This window comes from Coregonus clupeaformis, chromosome 24 (assembly GCF_020615455.1).
Source record: "Coregonus clupeaformis isolate EN_2021a chromosome 24, ASM2061545v1, whole genome shotgun sequence".
Taxonomy (NCBI): Eukaryota; Metazoa; Chordata; class Actinopteri; order Salmoniformes; family Salmonidae; genus Coregonus; species Coregonus clupeaformis.
The window spans coordinates 61,890,123-61,914,079 of record NC_059215.1 but is presented as its reverse complement, the minus strand read 5'-3'; the positions used below and the strand labels follow the sequence as shown (position 1 = coordinate 61,914,079).

The 23,957-nt window shown below is 44.9% G+C and overlaps 3 protein-coding genes across 5 annotated transcripts in view; 1 reads left to right on the top strand and 2 right to left on the bottom strand.

The window, feature by feature from the left end:
- dachc (dachshund c) overlaps positions 1–697 on the bottom strand; it is a 24,875-nt gene extending 24,178 nt beyond the window's left edge. Inside the window, exon 1 of the mRNA XM_045206947.1 lies at positions 1–697. This exon is cut by the window's left edge and continues 89 nt beyond it. Coding sequence (XP_045062882.1) covers positions 1–462 — 462 coding nt within the window. The 5' untranslated portion in view covers positions 463–697.
- Positions 698–6,726: 6,029 nt separating this feature from the next.
- On the top strand, positions 6,727–23,807 carry ubac2 (UBA domain containing 2). Of its 3 annotated transcripts, none has more exons than XM_041870669.2 (9): positions 6,727–6,927; positions 7,860–7,984; positions 8,515–8,634; positions 9,044–9,150; positions 21,014–21,137; positions 21,219–21,266; positions 21,418–21,666; positions 22,303–22,542; positions 22,638–23,807. In XM_041870669.2, exons 1-9 carry the CDS (start codon positions 6,885–6,887, stop codon positions 22,749–22,751), a joined length of 1,170 nt encoding a protein of 389 aa, XP_041726603.2. In that variant the 5' UTR covers positions 6,727–6,884; the 3' UTR covers positions 22,752–23,807. The 3 variants fall into 3 exon arrangements, with proteins under 3 accessions (XP_041726603.2, XP_041726602.2, XP_041726604.2); XM_041870668.2 differs by lacking the exon at positions 6,727–6,927 and adding an exon at positions 7,080–7,456 and having other exon boundaries at positions 7,824–7,984; XM_041870670.2 differs by lacking the exon at positions 6,727–6,927 and adding an exon at positions 7,083–7,456.
- Positions 12,127–19,752, bottom strand: LOC121556768 (G-protein coupled receptor 183). The gene is made up of 4 exons (XM_041870671.2): positions 19,238–19,752; positions 16,853–17,168; positions 13,066–13,655; positions 12,127–12,642 (listed from the first exon to the last, which is right to left on the bottom strand). The coding sequence occupies exons 2-4, from the start codon at positions 17,139–17,141 to the stop codon at positions 12,346–12,348; spliced, it is 1,176 nt and encodes a 391-aa protein (XP_041726605.2). The 5' UTR covers positions 17,142–17,168; positions 19,238–19,752; the 3' UTR covers positions 12,127–12,345.
- Positions 23,808–23,957: the final 150 nt, after the last annotated feature.

Below are 23,957 nucleotides of genomic sequence, written 5' to 3'. Positions count from 1 at the left end.
GCCCCGGAGGATGCGGACCTGTTCTACGTTACAGACTACCGGGGTGATCTGGAGTCTCTTCAGCTTGGTGTAGACCGTGTGCAGTCCGCCGACCAAGTGTTTCAGAAACAGGTCGAACGCTTGCGGGAGGCAGATGAGCTCGTTGTCTTTCACCGTGAAAGAGGCGAGCTTGGCGCCTCTGACCTCGACCATTTTAACCTCGTTGTTCTGCGGAGTGTTCTCAACCGGCGACGGGGTGGAATACACCGGTTTACCGGGCAGGACATCGACCGGTGCGCCCGGGCTACCGACAGGTACTGGTAAGAGGTCGGTGCTGAAAGGGTTCAGTCCGGTGGGAGCGATAGACTGTGAAGGGGATGAGGACGTGGTTGCTGGTGGCGTAGAGTTTGTCGCCTGTGAAGTCTGTATTGGAGGCGGATGGACGAGAGGAGCCGAGGGCATGAGAGCAGCCGGAGAGGCCATGATCCAAATCTGGATAAAAAAAAACAAGCTAAAAGTCTCGAAAGTCAAGTGTAGTCTAGAAAAAGTGTCGCGAGAGAAACAGAAATCGAAGAGTTGAGAGATCGTCGGTAGTTTTTGTTGAAAAGGCTGAGAAATGTCGTTGGAGATGGAGTGAGAGGGATAAATGGTCCGTGCGTCAGGACACCGATGACAGAATTGGGCTAGAGTGAGGAGCGCGCGGCTGGGTCGCGGACGGGATGCTACTGTCACATAATGAAGAAGAGGAGGAGCCTGGCGATGTTCTTAGAAAAACATCACACGCATCTGTTGACCGTGTTCAGAACATGCGGTCTATAAGGCTAGAATAGAACTGGAATAGAAACTGAATACGTTGATGAATAATTTGTATGAGCAGCACAAGCTCCAGAGAAAACGCTATACCTCGCCACTGAATTTGAACTGTAGGCTATTGACTATTCAGAATGTGGAAGGTGCCCAGTGCTTAGAAATAATCATCCCCCAAAAGGGCCCTCTAAGGGGGGAGAAGAGGGACAGACAAGAGGACCCTGACTTTAACCTCTGACCCTAAACCTGTTCCCTAAATGGCCCCTCAAGCCCCCACCCCCTCCTCCTGTCCACACCACATTAGGGACTGAGCCTCCACAACCCCTCAAATGCATGCCTTTGACCGTTCCCTGCTAATGCTGATGAAGACGAAGGTCTCTTCTCTCCACAACAAAAGCATATAGGCTAATTGACTCAGCTCAAAAAAAATTACAAATAATAATAACTAACACTAGCACTTGTGCTTTCTTACTAGCACTGACTTAGCTGATTATTGAGGAAGAAATGTGCTTACAACAAATTACTTTAGCCGTTAAATTCTCATATAACGAATGAAAAATACAAATTAAATGGGTTTCCATCGCATTTTCATCACTACTGATGGTTTTGTCACAAAAACTGTTGTTAGCCAATATAGTGAATGTGCCCACCTTGGTATAGGCAGATGCCCTCTAGCCAACAGCTCGCAAATACAGTGCGGGTAGGTTACCTACATTATGAGATTATTATGTTTAAGAGCGATATTATTTTTATTTGTCAAACGGCAGCCAAGCTTCGATCATCATGTCACCAGAATAAGACCCTCGATATTTATTGGAAAGGAGCGTCAAGCTCATCACTTTGCACATTCACCACCCTGTGAAGTTAATCATAACTTTATTATTTCATCTGTAGCCTAATAAACTGCATGCTTTCCCGAGTCGTAGTGGGAGGACCACACAACATATCATCGCGTGACTCCAAGTTTACTTCGATATGATGGTTATTATATCAATATTTGCGCATAAAGGCGTTTCCACCGCCATTTATCGCATAATTAATTTTAGCGACACAAAAAGATCCCACCATGTCGAACGAACAAAGTGTCTGTCGGCATTTATACAATTGTACCGGAATTTCATGTTTCCATCAGCCGGGTCGTGACTTTTTTCATGCGTCAGGTAATTCATCCGCATGAAATGGTTGGATGGAAACGTAGTTATTGATATGCGGTTGTCTCATTTAGCTACCTTAAGATTAATGCATAATGCCCTAACTGTAAATCGCTCTGGATAAGAGCATCTGCTAAATTACTCAAATGTCCAAAAAAACAAAATCCAAAAAAAACAGTGAATATACACATTATCTGTAAATTAAAGTCGTCAAGGGAACATGTGGATATTGGAGCTTTTCGATGCACCGTTGTTTTATCCGTTATGTTCTCATCTCCATAGGAATTCACAGTACTTTAACATAACATCATGCTGATAATGATCTAAGGCACAGAGGGAGAGAAGAAAACCTCAAGAGAGCATGTTATGAAGAGGAGGTGGAGTAGAGAGAGAGATTTTTGTTGTTGAAAAAAAGCATCTTTACTCAGCTTAAAGGTCTTTCACTGCTTTTACTCCTTCCCCATCCCTCTTTTGAATAAGCCTCTTGTGTTTTTTAATTGGCTGAAATTAATCTTAGGGATGTAGATGCCCGATTTGCATTCATTAAAAGTCAACTGAAGAAGTCAAGCTTGATTCTAATCAAATTTGCTTAATTATGCTTAGCTTTCAGCATCTCCCAGGAGAGAAGAGAGAGAACTGAACTTCACTTTTGTCTTTGGAAACTCCTGCTCTATCTCCTGCTGAGACGGCTTTTTACCAGCAAATAGAAATTTAAAATGTCAGGACTCTCTTTTATTTCACTAAAAGACATGGAGAGGGGGAATTGCCACCTACTGGAGGAAAAAGTCTATGCCACGGGTCTGAAACATGTGGCCCGCGGGCCAGATGTGGCCTAAGATCCAGTTTATAGCGGCAAATTGATTTACACACATAGTATCAGAAGTGTACTTCGATGTCAAATGAGCACCATGCAGCCAGTACTAAACCTCAAATAGGAAGACAAATTCCGCCCAAAACATATTTGAAAAGCTGTAGGTCACTGTGTGATGCCTCTCTGTTGCTGCTGAAGAATGGTATAGTGTCCATAGAAATAGAATGACTAGAACTGACATTCCCCCATTCTATTGCTGTGATAGATAATTATATTTCTATGGGGGTGACATCCTGTGTCTGGTAGTCTGTGTGCTGTCTGTACCACTCTACCCTGCAGGGGTAGATACTCAGGACAACCACATCAGACTGATGAGGCATAAATACCACTCTATCCATTCTCATTAAGTAAATAACAACATATTTAATGCTTCATCTCTGTCAAGAAGCCCCTCTCACCCCCTCCCTGGGGCCTCGGGTCAGTGGGTGACCGCATGAGTGTGGAGGAAGAGTGAGAGAAAGAGAGAGAGAGTGAGAGAGAGGTAGTAAAGAGAGAGACAGAGACAGAGAGAAAGAGAGAGAGATTTTGAAATACTACAATCACTGTCCCAACCACTCCCAGCCATAATCCTAACAGACAAGCCTTTCCGTTAGGAGCTGAATCAGCCATTATGATCCAAATCAACACAGAGTTCCAGAATGCTCCTGTGTCATCGATGATAATGGAATTGATTATGCGTATGGAAATGAGCTGTAGTCCGCGGCAACGTGACCTTCAGCGGCACTAATTGAAACAAGTGTGGCGCCTCAGCGTCAGTTATCAGGCTTAACAGCACACCATAAATCATCATGAAGACCCCTGTCACAACATGACCCATTAGAACGGATGTGTTGTTTTTCTCTCCCTATATCAGACCAGACTGGGAGAGATGAACATGTCCGTTGGTTAGATCCCTAGGTTAATAGGAGCAGATGAAGCTTTAGTAACAGATGAGCAGTCACAGTTCAGACTAATGTAGGTGTGGAGATGGAGAGACACAGAGAGAGAGAGAACAAAAGAAAGAGAGAGAGAGAGAGAGAGAGAGAGAGAGAGAGAGAGAGAGAGAGAGAGAGAGAGAGAGAGAGAGAGAGAGAGAGAGAGAGAGAGAGAGAGAGAGAGAGAGAGAGAGAGAGAGAGAGAGAGAGAGAGAGAGAGAGAGAGAGAGAGAGAGAGAGAGAGAGAGAGAGAGAGAGAGAGAGAGAGAGAGAGAGAGAGAGAGAGAGAGAGAAAGAAAGAGAGAGAGAGAACAAAAGAAAGAGAGAGAGAGAGGGGGAGAGAGAGAGAGGGAGAGAGAGAGAGAGAGAGAGAGAGAGGGGGAGAGAGAGAGAAAAAGAAAGAGGGAGAGAGAGAGAGAGAGAGAGAGAGAGAGAGAGAGAGAGAGAGAGAGAGAGAGAGAGAGAGAGAGAGAGAGAGAGAGAGAGAGAGAGAGAGAGAGAGAGAGAGAGAGAAAGAAAGAAAGAGCAAGAGAGAGAGAGATGAGAAAGAGAGATGATGTGGTGATGATGGGGATTGATTTAGTTAGAGTTAGAGGTGAGGAGGCAACAAACGGTGCCAGTGGCACAGAACAGAACAGGTTGAATGAAAAGGAGAGATTAATGAGCCAAATACACTTGATCTTGCTAGCCTCATTTCTGTGTCGAAAGTAGGCTACTTGTTTTTCTTAGTTGAGTTGACTCAATTTTACCTTGTGCATCCAACTGGAAAACTAACTGTGTTGAGTGAGTGAGATAAAATAGCCTACACTCTTAGAAAAAAAGGTGCTATCTAGAACCTAAAAGGGTTCTTCAGCTGTCCCCATAGGAGAACCCTTTGAAAAACCTGTTTTGGTTCCAGGTAGAACCATTTCCACAGAGGGTGCTAAATGAAACCCAAAAGGGTTCTACCTGGAACCAAAAAGGGTTCTCCTGTGGGGACAGCCATAGAACCCTTTTGGAACCCATTTTTCTAAGAGTGAACATATCAAGTCAACTGACAGAGAGGCAAAGTTAGATGTAGTAAGTAGATTGTAGATGTTCCTAGTGAAGAAGTAGCTCACTGGTCAGTGCAAAACAGGAGTAAACCGTAAATAAGGGTCAAATTAAGTATGAGAGGTCAATAGAATAGCCACATGAAGAGTAATTGAAAAAGTATAAAGTCAATCTCATTGTGGAAGATTGAATTAACATAAATTGTTTACTACTAGAGGTTATTATTTAGAATACATTTATGAACCAAACAATATGAAATAGCCACTGATTAAGAGCAGATGTTGTCCACCTGTTAAACACAGGACGCTAGTAGTGCAATTCACTGCGTCAATGAGTCGTTCCAATAATCTAATCAAGGGGAATATAATATATATAATCATATCCATCATTACATAGTTGAACACACAAAATTCCAATTTAATAAAGGATATTTCATTATAAGTGTAAAAACACAAGGGAGTTTACCCGTCGAGGCCTCTGTGAAGGTTGATGCTATCACTGATCACTGGCCTCATGGATTGTTATTCAATTAACAACACTCCAATGAACACAATGAATGCAGGAATAATAGAGGAGCTATATGTTAAGCATCTAGGTCGATAGAGGAATACTTCATTATAAATCAAACCTAACCATGTTGGAACCTGTCCAAAAACAACAAAGTCACTAAAAGACGTTGTGAAGTTGTCAAACATATTCTAATCCATATTCATCCATTCTCTTCTCTAATGATCTTTAACGATGCTCTAAATGGTTTATTATCCAATATCCTAGTTATGAATTTTAAAGGAATTAAACAAGCAGAAGAGTTTACACTGTTATTAATCAGTATTTGTATTGGCAAGGTCAACGTTAAACAAAAAAACAGTTCCTGAAAAGAATGCTGGATGTTTAGCTTGATCTAGACGAGGCTCCTCAGACATCCACTAGACTAGACGCAACATATGGATCTACCTACTGGGTTCTGAAAGTAGTAAAAAAAAGGCAGAAACATTTGTCTTAAAAGTGTAAAAACATTCTACATTATAGTAAGGTAAAGGAATAGCTGGTTAGATATTTTCAGGTATGGTGACGATGTTGAAAGTGGTATTGTTTTTATTCAAGACGGTAGCCTAATACACAGTAGAATTCACAGCCATTGGAGTACTATGTGAAGGAGTATAAGTGCATCTTCGTTGCCATGGTGAAACACTAATGAAATCTTTCCAGCAGTCATATTAAAGGCAACAGATGCATTAAGGCAGACATAATAATTCATCTGCAGAGCAATTAGTGGGACTGTCAGAGCTAGCGCTGCCTGTTGAAAATAACCAACCCCATTGTCATTAATTAAAGCATTTAATGTTCCACACGATCAGTCATGTCTTAAGAGTATAAACACATGAAATGCACTGAATGTCATTGATGTAAGTCTACATTTCAATTTAACAGTTAAATTAATAACATGAAATAGCCTAAACACAGATATACAATTCAATAACCACAAAGAGAAGACGTGTGGATTTGCAGGGAAAAGCATTTTGAGGTTGTGCTGATCTTTGACGCCCCTGATCTCAGTAGCTATGATTTGTGTAATCAATCCTGAACCCCAGATTCATCATTTCACAGAAGAAGACAACACGATAAGACATCTGGTGCTTACAAAGGGCAAAAGAAGAAGAAGAAGAACAGTGTATCCAGATAAAAACAGGGAGATCAAACACACTGGGGCCAGAGGACACTGAACACAAAGCCTGCCATTCAAAGCCTCTGTCTGTGCTGCCTCTCTATCTGTTGAGGGGCTCAGACGTTACGAGGGGAAGACATAAATGCTGACACAGAAACATCCCGCTCTGCGTCTGAGGAGGGTCTTAAGCTGTCAGAGGGTGCTTAGGAGAGCGCTAGTCTGGATAAAGAAACCATGCACTGTGCATTATCGCTTCAGGCTTCTGGAGGGAGGAGGGAACCTGCCAATGATAGTGTGTGTGTGTGTGTGTGTGTGTGTGTGTGTGTGTTGTAGAAGTCCTCTTGTCTGATGAGGTTCATCTCAGTATGAATGAGTAATGTGTCCACTGTGCATTTTTCTCCTCTTCACAGGAACAACTGTCAAGGAGATGGCAACGGTTTGATCTTTATGCAGATAGTGGAGAAATGCTAGCTTCTGTTCAATACCCGCTGACATGTCTTTGGGAGGGTGAGTACAGGGAGTTGGTGATCAAAGAACATGTCAAGCCAAGTGTCAGAGTGTTTTTGTTGACTATGTTCAATAATAGAGGCCTCTCAAAACCTTTCTTTGATCACTTGCTGCTGACGAGGACAGTATCCACCAAATGGATTAAATGAAATGAGGGCCAGTGAAGAAATACAATTACTTAAGTGATGCATTTGAATGCATGTTTTGTTATTGTGGCAATTACCTGTATAAGCAGCTACAATAACGAGAGCCTTTACTGACCATTGATAGTGAAATACCGACCTCATGTGTCAATTTCCATTCAGTGCATCTCGAGATTTGCGTGTCTAAAACAACAATCTCGAGAGTTTTTGGACGAACTCGACCACCGTACTCGATACCCTTTCCCCTCTATTTCCCTACGACGAGTTTTTTTTCTTTCTAACTTTTAGCTAAATTTGTATCTTCAATTTTCAGTTCCTTTGCATAGACAGTCATTCTATTTTTTCGTTTTCCATCATGTTCACGACCACCGGTTCCCGAGGGCTCGGTAAGTACCAAACTAGTTGATTCGTGTCCGAGTGCTTTCGCTCGGTCCTTTCTCGCAGCTTTGCACTGTCATTCATTCTAGATTAATCTAACTATTTGGACGGATCACATCGTCGTTTCAACACGTACAATCGACGATTCGAGCCTATACCATTTTTGTCATAATGTCTAATATTGCATGATATCTCTAGATACTTGTTTCATTTCATAAACGACGCTCAATGCTGGCTCAGTACTATAGTGACAGAAAGGTGCATGCGGTTGCCCCGCCCACATTTCCCATACAATATTCCCATACAGTAGCTACCAGGAACAAGTACTCTGTGCTGTAAGTTCTGATAGAGTATCAAATTGATTGTGCCCTACAGGTAGGTCGTTGATTGATTGGTTGCCTCCCCCCACAGATAAGGCCCCCCTGTCTAAAGGTCTCCTCCTGGTCCTCAGTGGTCTGACTGTCGTGCTAACCCTCCTGCCCCAGTACCATCACCTGTTCACCTACAGCCTACAGGCCATCACGCAGCAGCAACAGGTAGGGGAAGAGAGAGAGAGTGTCGAAATCCTCTCCTATCTCCTTTTGTGTGTATCAAATTGCCAAAGACAGTACAGTATGAAGATAGGCAGAAACTGCTTCTCCAATAGAAATCCCCGATCACGCTTGTAGGCGACGTTGGCTAGCTAAACTCATGCCCAGAAACACGTAATCGGCGCGACACGGCCATTAAAAGCCGAACTGCGCAAGTTCAGGTCGTCAACTCAAAGGCACTCCTTCGATATAAAGTTGTTTTTGATTAAAATTATAACTTGTCAGTTTGTCACTTTCACGAGGTTGTAGTAATGACAGTTTCAGCTACTTGAGACATTGGCTCGAATCTCGGTTTTGCGTTTAGATTTCTAGAAAATGAACAACTAAGGACACATTTTTAGGTCTGGTCTGCCAAGTCTGTTTCGCAAGCGTCCCCGGAAGTTTCGTTATGTTGCTCATCTGGGTTTAGAAACTCTGAGATGTTGCTCTCCTTCTGTGTGTGTACTGTGTAACAACCCTTTCTCCTCCTCTATAAGGTATGGCGGTTAGTGTGTGGCAGACTGATCTGTCTGGACCTAAAGGACACCTTCTGCAACAGTCTGCTAATCTACAACTTTCGCATCTTCGAGAGACGGTTTGGCAGCAGAAAGTTTGCTGTAAATTCAGTTCAACCTACCTTGTAAACCTATGTCAGACTCACTGGGCGTGTTCCAGGTGGTCTTTATTGCAGGCGTGCTGCACAGATTATCAGTTGTTTCATCAGATTATCATGATGATGATATGATTTTATGTTATGATGATGTCATTGTTTCATACTATAACATCCTGGTTATTCCTGTAGTCCTAACTGTAACATCCTGGTTCTTCCTGTAGTCCTAACTGTAACATCCTGATTCTTCCTGTAGTCCTAACTGTAACATCCTGGTTCTTCCTGTAGTCCTAACTGTAACATCCTGGTTCTTCCTGTAGTCCTAACTGTAATATCCTGGTTCTTCCTGTAGTCCTTACTGTAATATCCTGGTTCTTCCTGTAGTCCTAATTGTAACATCCTGGTTCTTCCTGTAGTCCTTCCTGTTTGGGACGTGGGTCCTCACTGCACTGATGGACTTCCTGCTAGCCGAAGCATTTCACTACCTGTTTGACTACCAGGTGGCTGAGCTGCCTGCCGGACTGTGAGTACCTCTATCTTCACACATGTTTTTCACAACTGTATTTCACACCTGTCCTTAACACCTGTCTTTCACACCTGAGCTCAAGCCCAAAATCAACCCCTTACTCCTATGCACTTATTTCCTTGAAGTGTGAACTTGTTCATTGAAGGTGTAACTTTGTGTTAACACCACTAGAGAGCAGAGATCAATGAGGGGGTCAATGTGCTGCAGCTACTTACAAACAAGCTATAGGCCTTACCTTTTATGGAAGTGAGATGTTTGTGTCGTTAGTTTCACACCTGGCAAACCTAGGCCTACATCAGACCTAGGTGAAATAAAACAGTCACACTGAAATATAATGGTTTAATTATAATATAATAATAATATGCCATTTAGCAGACGCTTTTATCCAAAGCGACTTACAGTCGTGCGTGCATACATTTTTGTGTATGGGTGGTCCCGGGGATCGAACCCACTACCTTGGCGTTACAAGCGCTGTGCTCTACCAGCTGAGCTACAGAGGACCACAGGGAATTAGCTGAGCTAATTCCACTTCATACAGCAGTTAAAAAGAAAGTATTTGAAGTGAAAACTATTCAATATGAAAAGCATAAATATCTATACAAAGTTCAATGTGCCGGAAATGTTCAAGATGAATCAGTACAGGTAAGATTGTATCTTTTCACTTGTGCGACAACTGCATATGGCATCCTGCTCCGTAGGCAGCCCTTTTAGTTAACCTTGATGTAATGGCGGTGCTGTCTTTAGGTTGTTTTCTTGTGGTTATGGAACCTTGATTTCCATCTTTCTCACATTAGTTCTGAAAGTGAACAAGGAAGTAAAACGAAAACAAGCATATCTTATTGGACAAGTTATTGTAGTCCCTCCCTGTTTCAGTTCCTTTCTCTTCTGTTTGGTTCCTAGTGAATACAACCCAGGACTAGGAAGTGTGTCGAGACTAGTGGTTCTGTTTGTCTGGCCTAGTAGTGGTCATCTCAAGGTCCAGGACCAGGACAGGCTCTGGGGCTACTCAGCTAGATATGGCTCCTGTCTTTGGGGTAGTTGGTTGGATATGGCTCCTGTCTTTGGGGTACTTGGTTGGATATGGCTCCTGTCTTTGGGGTACTTGGTTGGATATGGCTCCTGTCTTTGGGGTACTTGGTTGGATATGGCTCCTGTCTTTGGGGTACTTGGTTGGATATGGCTCCTGTCTTTGGGGTACTTGGTTGGATATGGCTCCTGTCTTTGGGGTACTTGGTTTGATATAGCTCCTGTCTCAGGGGTTGGTTGGATAACATGCTGACCACACCTCTTGCATTGCGTGCGTGAGAGTTGCAGAATAAATGTACACATACATGTTATTCAATCATTGCACCCACACTGCTCGCGCGCGTCTGCGTATCCAGGCGCTAAAATAGAACTTGGTTCTATTTGTGACGCTTGATGCGCTGCAAGTCCCGCTTCGCCCATCTCCTCATTGGTTTTTAGGAGCATATACCCACGTTATACCCACGTGGATGATTGAAAGATTAACTAAGGTCCACATTCCAGTCCAGTTGGTGGTGGTAATGCACCTTAAAGTTGGTTGCCAACCTCCATATAAAGTCCAAAGAAGAAGAAGAAGAATCCTGAAGGAGGGGAGATTACTAGAAACAAACTGGGTTTACCCTTTTATCTGTGGAATAGTTGTTGGAGTAGAGGACCTTGTGCATTTCAGGTAAAATAACAACCCAATGTTTATATACCGGGACAAATTAGCTAGCAACAGCAAGCTAGCTGACTAAATTGCCATAAATGTTTAATGTTTTTGACCTGTCCCCAAATTAATATAGTTGGTTCAGAGTTCGTTTTGATATTTCAACCTGCACGTCCTGATCGCGTCTGGTGTGGGGGGACAAAATCAACATGCACGTCCTGATCGCGTCTGGTGTGGGGGGACAAAATCAACATGCACGTCCTGATCGCGTCTGGTGTGGGGGGACAAAATCAACCTGCACGTCCTGATCGCGTCTGGTGTGGGGGGACAAAATCAACATGCACGTCCTGATCGCGTCTGGTGTGGGGGGACAAAATCAACATGCATGCACGCGATGGCGGACACACGCACGCGAACGGTCTGACATGTTAGGCTCCTGTCTCAGGGGCAGTTGGTTGGATATGGCTCCTGTCTCAGGGGCAGTTGGTTGGATATGGCTCCTGTCTCAGGGGCAGTTGGTTGGATATGGCTCCTGTCTCAGGGGCAGTTGGTTGGATATGGCTCCTGTCTCAGGGGCAGTTGGTTGGATATGGCTCCTGTCTCTGGGGCTTGGTTGGATATGGCTTCTGTCTCTGGGGCAGTTGGTTGGATATGGCTCCTGTCTCTGTGGCAGTTGGTTGGATATGGCTCCTGTCTCTGGGGCAGTTGGTTGGATATGGCTCCTGTCTTTGGGGCAGTTGGTTGGATATGGCTCCTGTCTCAGGGGCAGTTGGTTGGATATGGCTCCTGTCTCAGGGGTAGTTGGTTGGATATGGCTCCTGTCTCAGGGGCAGTTGGTTGGATATGGCTCCTGTCTTTGTGGTGGTTGGATATGACTTCTGTCTTTGTGGTAGTTGGTTGGATATGGCTCCTGTCTTTGTGGTAGTTGGTTGGATGTGGCTCCTGTCTTTGTGGTAGTTGGTTGGATGTGGCTCCTGTCTTTGTGGTAGTTGGTTGGATGTGGCTCCTGTCTCTGGGGCAGTTGGTTGGATATGGCTCCTGTCTCAGGGGCAGTTGGTTGGATATGGCTCCTGTCTCAGGGGCAGTTGGTTGGATATGGCTCCTGTCTCAGGGGCAGTTGGTTGGATATGGCTCCTGTCTTTTGTGGTGGTTGGATATGACTTCTGTCTTTGTGGTAGTTGGTTGGATATGGCTCCTGTCTTTGTGGTAGTTGGTTGGATATGGCTCCTGTCTTTGTGGTAGTTGGTTGGATATGGCTCCTGTCTCAGGGGTAGTTGGTTGGATATGGCTCCTGTCTCAGGGGTAGTTGGTTGGATGTGGCTCCTGTCTTTGTGGTAGTTGGTTGGATGTGGCTCCTGTCTTTGTGGTAGTTGGTTGGATGTGGCTCCTGTCTTTGTGGTAGTTGGTTGGATGTGGCTCCTGTCTTTGTGGTAGTTGGTTGGATGTGGCTCCTGTCTTTGTGGTAGTTGGTTGGATGTGTCTCCTGTCTTTGTGGTAGTTGGTTGGATGTGGCACCTGTCTCAGTCTCTGGCTCCTGTCTCAGTCTCTGGCCCAGTAATGATATTGGTAGCATCATCTAAAGCAACAGGACTAGCTGTGCGGCTACCCAGCCTCCTCCTGCTCCTCCCATCCTGGGTCTCCCCCCTTGTGAAGGAGGTGTCCTCCCCGATTCGGACCACGCTGGAGAAGGAGGCACTGACCTGAACCCTCAACAACTTCAACACCCTCCTCTTGTAGCCCTTACAGGCGAAGAAATAGACAAAGGGGTCCAGGCAGCAGTTGAGGTTCATGAGACACACAGTGAAGTGTAGAGACATCTGGAGGGAGGGGAGGGGAGGGGGAGGAGTAGGGGAGAGGGAGAATAGTGGAGGTGGAGGAGTCGGTCACACGTGGATTGGAGATGGACAAACTAAAGGAGATGCATTGCACACACGCTTAAATACACAATCTCATGCTCAACACACACACACACACACACACACACACAAAAAGACAATGATATTAACAGATAGGCCTATGTCTGTGTGTGTGCACAACGAAGTGTGTGTCCATGGAGGCTGGTAGGAGGCGCTGTAGGAGGAAGGGCTCATTGTAATGACTGGAATGGAATGAATAGAACACGTCAAACAAATGGAAACCACATGTTTGACTCTGTTCCATTAATTCCATTCCAGCCATTACAATAAGCCCGTCCTCCTATAGCTCCTCCCACCAGCCTCTACTGGTGTGGAGATAACTACCTGAAAGGCCTGAAGCTCAGTGCAGTCTGGTGTGTATCTCATCTTTCTGATCATATACTGCAGGATGTTGATGTGATAGGGACTGAAACACACTACAAACACCAACACCACCCCTGCTATCACCCCCATCGCCTTCTGGCTCCTCAATGACCTGTGACCTCGCCCACCGACCCCACTCCTCGCCGCCAACCGCAGCTTCCATAGCAACACCAAGTAGCAACACAGGATGGTCGCAACGGGAACGCCATATCCCATGACGACGGCTCCAGTGAGGACGTAGGGGAGACCCTCCACGGCCCCGTTCTCGAAGTTGGGGTACTCCATGCAGGTGGTGGTCCCATCCGGCTCGGCCCGGGTCATGGTCATGGAGAGGAGTGGTAACGTCTGGACCAGGACTAGAACCCACACCCCTAGGCAGACGTAGCGGACCGTCCGGGCCCGGCAGAGCCTGGTGTAGCGTAGAGGGAGAACCACGGCTACGAAGCGGTCTATGGCCAGGCAGGTCATGAAGTTGACCCCTGCGTAGGTGTTGACGTAGAACAGAAGGGCAGTGACCCGACACAGGGTCTCCCCCAGGGGCCAGTGGAAACCTAGGGGCAGAGGCAGGGAGACTCAAAGATTACCAAGAGAGGCTAGTCCACTTCTGGAACATAACAAGAGGCCAGGGCTACAGGGATCTGGGTGGACACAGTGCCTTCAGAAAGTATTCACACCCCTTTTTACTTTTCCCACATTTTTATTGTGTTACAGCCTGAATACAAAATGGATTAAATTTAGATTTTGTGTCACTGTGGAATTTAGTTTGTAGACATTTTTTGAAATTAATAAAAAATGAAAAGCTGAAATGTCTTGAGTAAATAAGTTTCAACCCCTTTGCTATGGCAACCCTAAATAAGTTCAGGAGTAGAAATGTGCTTAACAAATCGCATAATAAGTTGCATGGACTCCTTCCATGTTCAATAATAGTGGTTAACATAATTTTTGAATGACTACCCCATCTCTGTACCCCACACACAATTATTTGTAAGGTCCCTCAATCGATTAATACATATCAAGCACAGATTCAACCACAAAGACCAGGGAAGTTTTTCAATGCCCCGCAGACATTGAATATCCCTTTGAGCATGGTGAAGTTATTAATTACATTTTGGATAGTGTATCAATACACCCAGTGTATCAATACACCCAATCACTACAAAGATACAGGCATCCTTCCTAACTCAGTTGCCAGAGTGGAAGGAAACCGCTCAGGGATTTCACCCTGAGGCCAATGGTGATTTTAAAACAGTTAGACTGAGGATGGATCAACAACATTGTAGTTACTCCACATTACAAACCTAAATTACAGATTGAAAAGAAGGAAGCCTGTACAGATTACAAATATTCCAAAACATGCATCCTTTTTGCAACAAGGCACTTAAGTAATAATGCAAAAAATGTGGCCAAAAATTTAACTTTATGTCCTGAATACAAAACGTTATGTTTGGGGCAAATCCAACACAACACATCACTGAGTACCACTCTTCATATTTTCAAGCATGGTGGTTGCCCCATCATGTTATGGGTATTCTTGTCACCGGCAAGGACTAGGGAGTATTTTGGGATAAAAAGAAATGGAAGAGCTAAGCACAGGCAAAATCCTAGAGGAAAACTTAGTTCAGTCTGCTTTCTAACAGACACGGGGAGATTAATTCACCTTTCAGCAGGACAATTACCTAAAACACTAGGCCAAATATACACTGAAGTTGGTTACCAAGACGACATTGAATGTTCCTGAGTGGCATAGTTACCATTTTGACTTAAATCAGCTTGAAAATATATGGCAAGACTTGATAATGGCTGTCTTATCAATGATCAACAATCAATTTGACAGACCTTGAAGAATTTTAAAAATAATAATCGGCAAATATTGTACAATCCAGGTGTGCAAAGCTCTTAGAGACTTACCCAGAAAGACTCACAGTTGTAATCGCCACCAAAGGTGATTCTACAAAGTATTGACTCGGGTGTGAATACTTATGCAAATGAGATATTTCTGAGAGAGTTCATTTTCAATATATTAGCAAACATTTCTACAAACATGTTTTCACTTTGTCATTATGGGGTATTGTGTGTAGATGGGTGGGGGAAAAATATTGAATCCATTTTGAGTTCAGGCTGTAACACAAGAAAATGTGGAATAAGTCAAGGGGTGTGAATACTTTCTGCAGGCCCTGTATCATTTCTACATACCTTCTATCTGCTTCTAGTTGTTTGTTTAAACTACTTCCAAACTATTTTTAAACGGATGTGGCCCACGGGCCGCCATTTGAGTATCACTGACCTAGGGCGTAGTAGTTGAGTATCACTGACAGTATCAGTGACCTAGAGCGTAGTAGTTGAGTATTAATGACAGTATCACTGACCTAGGGTGTAGTAGTTGAGTATCACTGACAGTATCACTGACCTAGGGTGTAGTAGTTGAGTATCACTGACAGTATCACTGACCTAGGGTGTAGTAGTTGAGTATCACTGACAGTATCACTGACCTAGGGTGTAGTAGTTGAGTATCACTGACAGTATCACTGACCTAGGGTGTAGTAGTTGAGTATCACTGACAGTATCACTGACCTAGGGCGTAGTAGTTGAGTATCACTGACAGTATCACTGACCTAGGGTGTAGTAGTTGAGTATCACTGACAGTATCACTGACCTAGGGTGTAGTAGTTGAGTATCACTGACAGTATCACTGACCTAGGGTGTAGTAGTTGAGTATCACTGACAGTATCACTGACCTAGGGTGTAGTAGTTGAGTATCACTGACAGTATCACTGACCTAGGGTGTAGTAGTTGAGTATCACTGACAGTATCACTGACCTAGGGTGTAGTAGTTGAGTATCACTGACAGTATCACTGACCTAGGGTGTAGTAGTTGAGTATCACTGACAGTATCACTGACCTAGGGTGTAGTAGTTGAGTATCACTGACAGTATCACTGACCTAGGGTGTAGTAGTTGAGTATCACTGACAGTATCACTGACCTAGGGTGTAGTAGTTGAGTATCACTGACAGTATCACTGACCTAGGGTGTAGTAGTTGAGTATCACTGACAGTATCACTGACCTAGGGCGTAGTAGTTGAGTATCACTGACAGTATCACTGACCTAGGGCGTAGTAGTTGAGTATCACTGACAGTATCACTGACCTAGGGTGTAGTAGTTGAGTATCACTGACAGTATCACTGACCTAGGGCGTAGTAGTTGAGTATCACTGACAGTATCACTGACCTAGGGCGTAGTAGTTGAGTATCACTGACAGTATCACTGACCTAGGGTGTAGTAGTTGAGTATCACTGACAGTATCACTGACCTAGGGTGTAGTAGTTGAGTATCACTGACAGTATCACTGACCTAGGGTGTAGTAGTTGAGTATCACTGACAGTATCACTGACCTAGGGTGTAGTAGTTGAGTATCACTGACAGTATCACTGACCTAGAGCGTAGTAGTTGAGTATCACTGACAGTATCACTGACCTAGAGCGTAGTAGTTGAGTATCACTGACAGTATCACTGACCTAGGGTGTAGTAGTTGAGTATCACTGACAGTATCACTGACCTAGGGTGTAGTAGTTGAGGATCACTGACAGTATCACTGACCTAGGGTGTAGTAGTTGAGTATCACTGACAGTATCACTGACCTAGGGTGTAGTAGTTGAGTATCACTGACAGTATCACTGACCTAGGGTGTAGTAGTTGAGGATCACTGACAGTATCACTGACCTAGGGTGTAGTAGTTGAGGATCACTGACCTAGAGCGTAGTAGGTTATCCTCAGCGGCAGGGCCAGGGTGAAGAGGACGTCGGAGGCGGCCAGGTTGGCAGAGTAGAGCGTGGTAGAGTTGATCTGGGCCAGGTTGGGTCTGATGATGTGTAGTGCCAGGGCGTTACCCAGGAGGCCGAGTATAAAGACCAGGGTGTAGTGGAGAGACATGAGGACGCGGGCGACGGGCCGGTGGTCGTACAGGTTGGTGCAGAACAGGGGGGAGGTGGTGTTGGAGTGAAGGTTCAGGGTGGAGTTCACACCCTCAGACCACGACATGATGGTTAGTAACAGGAAGTGTAAAATCTGAAGCACAGCAAATAAGGGTTTGGGTGAAGATAGGCGTACCTCGCAAGATTGAGGACACTTGCAGTAGTTTTAAAATCAACTAACCAAATCAGAACAATGCTCCATTTGTCACGCATCGTTTGGTCTGTAACACTTATGAACGCATGCAATAATTGCAAACCAAAATATACCCACAATTTGTGGGGTAAATTCACTTTCCTGTGAAAAAGATCTACGCTCATACCTGTGTAAACTACATACTGTATAATACTGTATCATACCTGTGTAAACTACATACCGTATCACACTATCATACAGTGCCTTGCAAAAGTATTCATCCCCCTTGGTGTTTTTCCTATTTTTTTTGTTGCATTACAACCTGTAATTTAAATTGATTTTTATTTGGATTTCATGTAATGGACATACACAAAATAGTCCAAATTGGTGAAGTGAAATAAAAATAATTACTTGTTTAAAAAAATTATAGAAAATAAATAACGGAAAAGTGATGCGTGCATATGTATTCACCCCCTTTGCTATGAAGCCCCTAAATAAGATCTGGTGCAACCAATTACCTTCAGAAGTCACATAATTAGTTAAATAAAGTCCACCTGTGCGCAATCTAAGTGTCACATGACCTGTATATGTCACATGATCTCAGTATATATACACCTGTTCTGAAAGGCCCCAGAGTCTGCAACACCACTAAGCAAGGGGCACCATCAAGCAAGCGGCACCATGAAGACCAAGGAGCTCTCCAAACAGGTCAGGGACAAAGTTGTGGAGAAGTACAGATCAGGGTTGGGTTATAAAAAAATATCCGAAACTTTGAACATCCCACAGAGCACCGTTAAATCCATAATTTAAAAATGGAAAGAATATGGCACCACAACAAACCTTCCAAGAGAGGGCCGCCCACCAAAACGCACGGACCAGGCAAGGAGGGCATTAATCAGAGGCAACAAATAGACCAAAGATAACTCTGAAGGAGCTGTAAAGCTCCACAGCGGAGATTGGAGTATCTGTCCATAGGACCACTTTAAGCCGTACACTCCACAGAGCTGGGCTTTACGGAAGAGTGGCCAAAAAAAAGACATTGCTTAAAGAAAAAAAATAAGCAAACACGTTTGGTGTTCACCACAAGGCATGTGGGAGACTCCCCAAACATATGGAAGAAGGTACTCTGGTCAGATGAGACAAAAATTTAGCTTTTTGGCCATCAAGGAAAACGCTATGTCTGGCGCAAACCCAACACCTCTCATCACCCTGAGAACACCATCCCCACAGTGAAGCATGGTGGTGGCAGCATCATGCTGTGGGGATGTTATTCATCGGCAGGGACTGGGAAACTGGTCAGAATTGAAGGAATGATGGATGGTGCTAAATACAGGGAAATTCTTGAGGGAAACCTGTTTCAGTCTTCCAGAGATTTGAGACTCGGACGAAGGTTCACCTTCCAGCAGGACAATGACCCTAAGCATACTGCTAAAGCAACACTCGAGTGGTTTAAGGGGAAACATTTAAATGTCTTGGAATGGCCTAGTCAAAGCCCAGACCTCAATCCAATTGAGAATCTGTGGTATGACTTAAAGATTGCTGTACACCAGCGAAACCCATCCAACTTGAAGGAGTTGGAGCAGTTTTGCCTTGAAGAATGGGAAAAAGTCTGAGTGGCTAGATGTGCCAAGCTTATAGAGACATACCCCAAGAGACTTGCAGCTGTAATTGCTGCAAAGGGTGTCTCTACAAAGTATTGACTTGGGGGGGGGGTGAATAGTTATGCACGCTCAAGTTTTTTTTGTCTTATTTCTTGTTTGTTTCTATCTATCTCTATCAAACCTCTCTGAGCAGATCTAACATAAAGTCTCTATTTCTGATAGAGACTTAGAGGAAGTAACAGTGAATCCTTATCGACTAGCAGCTAACCTCAGAGCCCTCCCATTACGTTCCCACACACAAGGACACGCACGGTCCCCCACACACACGGTCCCCCATACCTGTATAAACGACATACTGTATCATACCTGTATAAACGACATACTGTATCATACCTGTGTAAACTACATACTGTATTATACTGTACTCACCAGATGGAAGAGCTCTTAATCTTCACTCCTCGGTTATGTTTCAGAAGAGCGGTTGGTCACCTATGCATTGAACAGACTCCAGGACCATGTATGAGGTCAGCCACAGAATTAAACTGAACAAGTATCAGATATATTTCCCTATTGCGTCAGCCACCTCAGTCAGCCACGGCCGACTATGCAGAAGTGTGCAGCTTCTGCCACAGCCAGTACCCAAAGTATACTGTTATCATTTCCTGCACAGCAACCAACCAACCCCTCCCTACATTTACTCTGTGTGTGTGAATAATAGAAACAAGAGGAAAGAGGAGGAAGGGTATTGGCCCCTTCATAACTAGGTTCTGGGAATGACCAGGGACCCCATGGTATGATAGTATCACCATACTTAGGAGCCGATTTAAAATATGTATTGAGATTCTTACGATTCTAAATGTATTGTGATTTGATGCTGTGATTTTTAATGCCGAACGATGTTCCAATCATATTTCTCACCATATGTCTGCTGCAGAGGGACAAGAGAGAGCCATGAGAAAACAAGTTTTGATCAGTCATGGAAATAAAAGTACTGAAAACGAATTGGCTCCCTATTTAAAAAGAAGATGGAGAACAAGCTATGAAGGGAAAATACTGGAGTTTTGGTGCAGGTACAGCCAACTAGCACAAAAATTAAATGTAACTGTATTGATGTTTTTACCCCCATCTCTACCGTCATGATCCTCATTCTGACCCTTCAAATGTAGTTCATTAGAAATGAATCTAATCTCTACTTTAATACGAACTGTATTCATATCCTCAGGCTCTCACTATCACTAAGTGGCGTGTGTGCGTGTGTGTACTTGAATGTGTTTTAGTGTCAAACATGGCCCGTATCAGATATGGCTCACAGTATCAGATATGGCTCACAGTATCAGATATGGCTCACAGTTTCAGATATGGCTCATCCTGTGATGCTCATCTCCATTCTGTGTGTGTGGGGGACCGTGCGTGTCCTTGTGTGTAGGGGACCGTGTGTGTCCTTGTGTGTGGGGGACCGTGTGTGTTCCTGTGTGTGGGGGACCGTGTGTCCTTGTGTGTGGGGGACCGTGTGTGTCCTTGTGTGTGGGGGACCGTGTGTGTCCTTGTGTGTGGGGGACCGTGCGTGTCCTTGTGTGTGGGGGACCGTGTGTGTTCTTGTGTGTGGGGGACCGTGTGTGTCCTTGTGTGTGGGGGACCGTGTGTGTGGGGGACCATGTGTGTCCGTGTATGGGGGACCGTGTGTGTGGGGGACTTTGCGTGTCCTTGTGTGTGGGGGACCGTGTGTGTGGGGGACTTTGCATGTCCTTGTGTGTGGGGGGACCGTGTGTGTGGGGGACCGTGCTTGTGTGTGGGGGACCGTGCGTGTCCTTGTGTGTGGGGGACAGTGCGTGTCCTTGTGTGTGGGGGACCGTGTGTGTGGGGGACCGTGCGTGTCCTTGTGTGTGGGGGACCGTGCGTGTCCTTGTGTGTGGGGGACAGTGCGTGTCCTTGTGTGTGGGGGACCGTGTGTGTGGGGGACCGTGCGTGTCCTTGTGTGTGGGGGACCGTGCGTGTCCTTGTGTGTGGGGGACCTTGTGTGTCCTTGTGTGTGGGAACGTAATGGGAGGGCTCTGAGGTTAGCTGCTAGTCGTTAAGGATTCACTGTTACTTCCTCTAAGTCTCTTTCAGAAATAGAGACTTTACATTAGATCTGCTCAGAGAGGTTTGGTTTATGTGAACAGAACATTGTTTTAACCATCTCTCCCTCTCTCCTCCCCCCTCCAGGCTAGGACCAGTGTTCAGCCTGTTTGTACCTTTCTACTCCTCCATCCCCAAAGTTCCAGTCACTCAACTCCTGGGTCAGATCTCCATAACTAACAAGTCCTTGGTTTACATTGTAGGCCTGCAGGTATGTGGAGCTACATAGTGTTGATCATGGTGGGGGTCAGTGTTAGTCCAGTGGTTAATATGTCTCTGTGTTGTGTTTCAGCTCCTAACCTCCAGTCCATACATGTGGCTCGTTGCTCTTAGTGGACTGGTGAGTTCAAACCACACTGATCCTGTTGCATAGCAACCAGTATTACCCAACCATTATCTCAACCACAATCGCTTCTTCAGAAATCCTAAATACACACGCAACACACGCAACACCACACATCTGAACCACATAGTGTGTTTGTTGCACTTAGATCTCTGGGAAGCTGTACCACAGTAATGCTCTGAGGGTGCAGCGGCTTCTCTTCGTGCCCCGGTGGCTGTCCCGTGTAGGGGCCTTCCTCCTAGAGCCCCTGTTCTCCGGGCTCCCGCCCCCCAATGACACCCCCCTGGGCATGGGGGCTACGCTGGACATCCAGAGACAGCAGAGAATGGACCTCCATGATCAACAGATGCTGCTGGCCCAGTTCAACCAGGCTAGGAGGAACCACAGACCGCCACAGGTATGGGCTGCAGACGTACACACACACACACACACACATTACTAGACACACACACACAGCTACATAAAAACACCCTAATAGTTAAGCTGTGGGTGTTCAAGACAACTTGGAAAACAATGACCAGTGTTCATTCGATCAACGTCCTATTTCTCCTGACTAAATCTATGATGATAACAAGATGCCCCCAAAAAATACGATAACTATTACAAATAGACATTCCATTATACATGACCCGCCTTCTGATCTGTTTTGGCCAATCAGAAGCATGCATGCCTTTGCAGAATATTTAATGCAGTCCTCTCATTGGCAGAATGAACGTCCTTCATTTGCGCAGGCTACTTGAGCTCATAGCCCTGCCTGCCTTTCCAACACACACATCTCCCGGCGGTCACTCTCTTCTGAACTGATGTGCAGGCAGGGCTCTTCTAAATTGTAAATGACCTTTATTCTGTACAGAAACAATAATGTTCATATTGGCCATTTTTGCATTGATCACATCCGAAGCTATATTTTGCTCCAACTTCTCCGACCTGAAGATCACTGACATCATGATTTTTCCTTGGCTGAGATCTTTTTTTTGTTGAGTTCCCAGCTGTCTTGAACACACCATGATTGTCCCCTCTCTGTCCTTCCAAGGATGGCCTAATGAACTGGAACAGATTTTTCCCCTCGCTGAGACACAGAGGACAGAACCTTCCCCCAGAGCCACAACCACACCCCTCTCCACAGCAGCCACACCCCTCTTCACCGCTGCAGCCACATCCCTCTCCACAGCAGCCACACCCCACTCCACAGCAGCTCCACCCCACAGCTCCACCACTGCAGCTGGCGCCCACGGCTCCTCCCTTGGACAACACTCTTGTAGCCGAAGAACAGGTGAGCACTGTGTGTGTGTGTGTTTCTGCTCTTCTTTACCAGTTTCGTGTTAGCATTTCTCTGACGTTCCTGTGTGTTTATTTCTGTTTCCCTAGGTTGCCAGATTGATGGAGATGGGTTTCTCCAGAATAGATGCTCAGGATGCCCTCAGAGCGTCCAACAACGACATCAATGTGGCAACCAACTTTCTGCTGCAGCATTTAGGGTAGGGAGGAGTTGGAAAGATGTAGAACCTGAGAGAGGGAAGAGGGGACAGAATGTGGTCTTGGTCCGACCCAGTGAGCAGGGCCCTGGGGTTGGAGGTCAGGGTGACTGGGCTGCTCTGGAACTCCACAGGACTACACAGAGATGAACTCAACACAGACTACACAGTTACTAGGAGGAAAGGAGAGAGGAGGACATTGGAATGCTGCTGCTGCTGTTTTCCACCGTGTTTCCTGAAGGGTGAAGAGGGCTGTCCACAGTGCTTCCTGGTAGTGGGTGCTCAGCCCTGTTCCAGATACTCTGGATACTCTGTCCTGTCACCGTGCTGCTGAGGGACAGAAGATGGAGGATCAGAAGGCTGCTATTCTCAGGGTTTGTTGCATCTAGTGTCTTCTCTATACTCTGGTTCATTAAGGCTTCCTCCACCTCACACACACCATCGCCCAGAAAACATACACGCACACACATGCTCGCCAGTCCCTCAAGGTTTTCTTTTGCGTCATTTGTCCATGGACAGTGATTACAGGAGTTTGTTTGATGACTTCTGCAAACACTCAGAATCAGAATTAATCTGAAGTCTTAAAGGGGTTTGAAATGAGGAGAATATACTAAATGATTTATGGAAACTGTCAATCTTGTATTCTCAATGAAAAACGTGTGCACATGTAATACTGAGTGTATGGCTTGTATGTATAGCTGCTCAGTGGCTACATTCTGGTTAACCACACTGTGGAATAAAATCATGCTGACAAGATATTAATGATGAAAATTACTGTTTCACAAGTTTTTTTTCCACAAAATCATTGAGGACATAACACTTTATTTATTGCATTCTTATTTACTTTTTGGTTTATGTGACTGACTGTATAAGCTGAGGTGTGCTTGTTGTTTGGTTAACCTATGCCAGTGTGTGTTATTACGCGACAGATGACAAATTAACAAGATCCGCTTCCAACCACTGAAATATATGCAATGCACTCTGCTCTGCTGTGGTAACAGTGCTGTCCATACAGCGCTACAACAGTATAATGGTCAATGAATAAACCTACCTCTCACCTTCAGACGCTTTTCTGATTTTGTGCTTTATTTCACAGCATTACTCGTATTACATATTAATGCAATTAAATGTGGTCCTCTGTAGCTCAGCTGGTAGAGCACGGCGCTTGTAACACCAAGGTAGTGGGTTCGATCCCCGGGACCACCCATACACA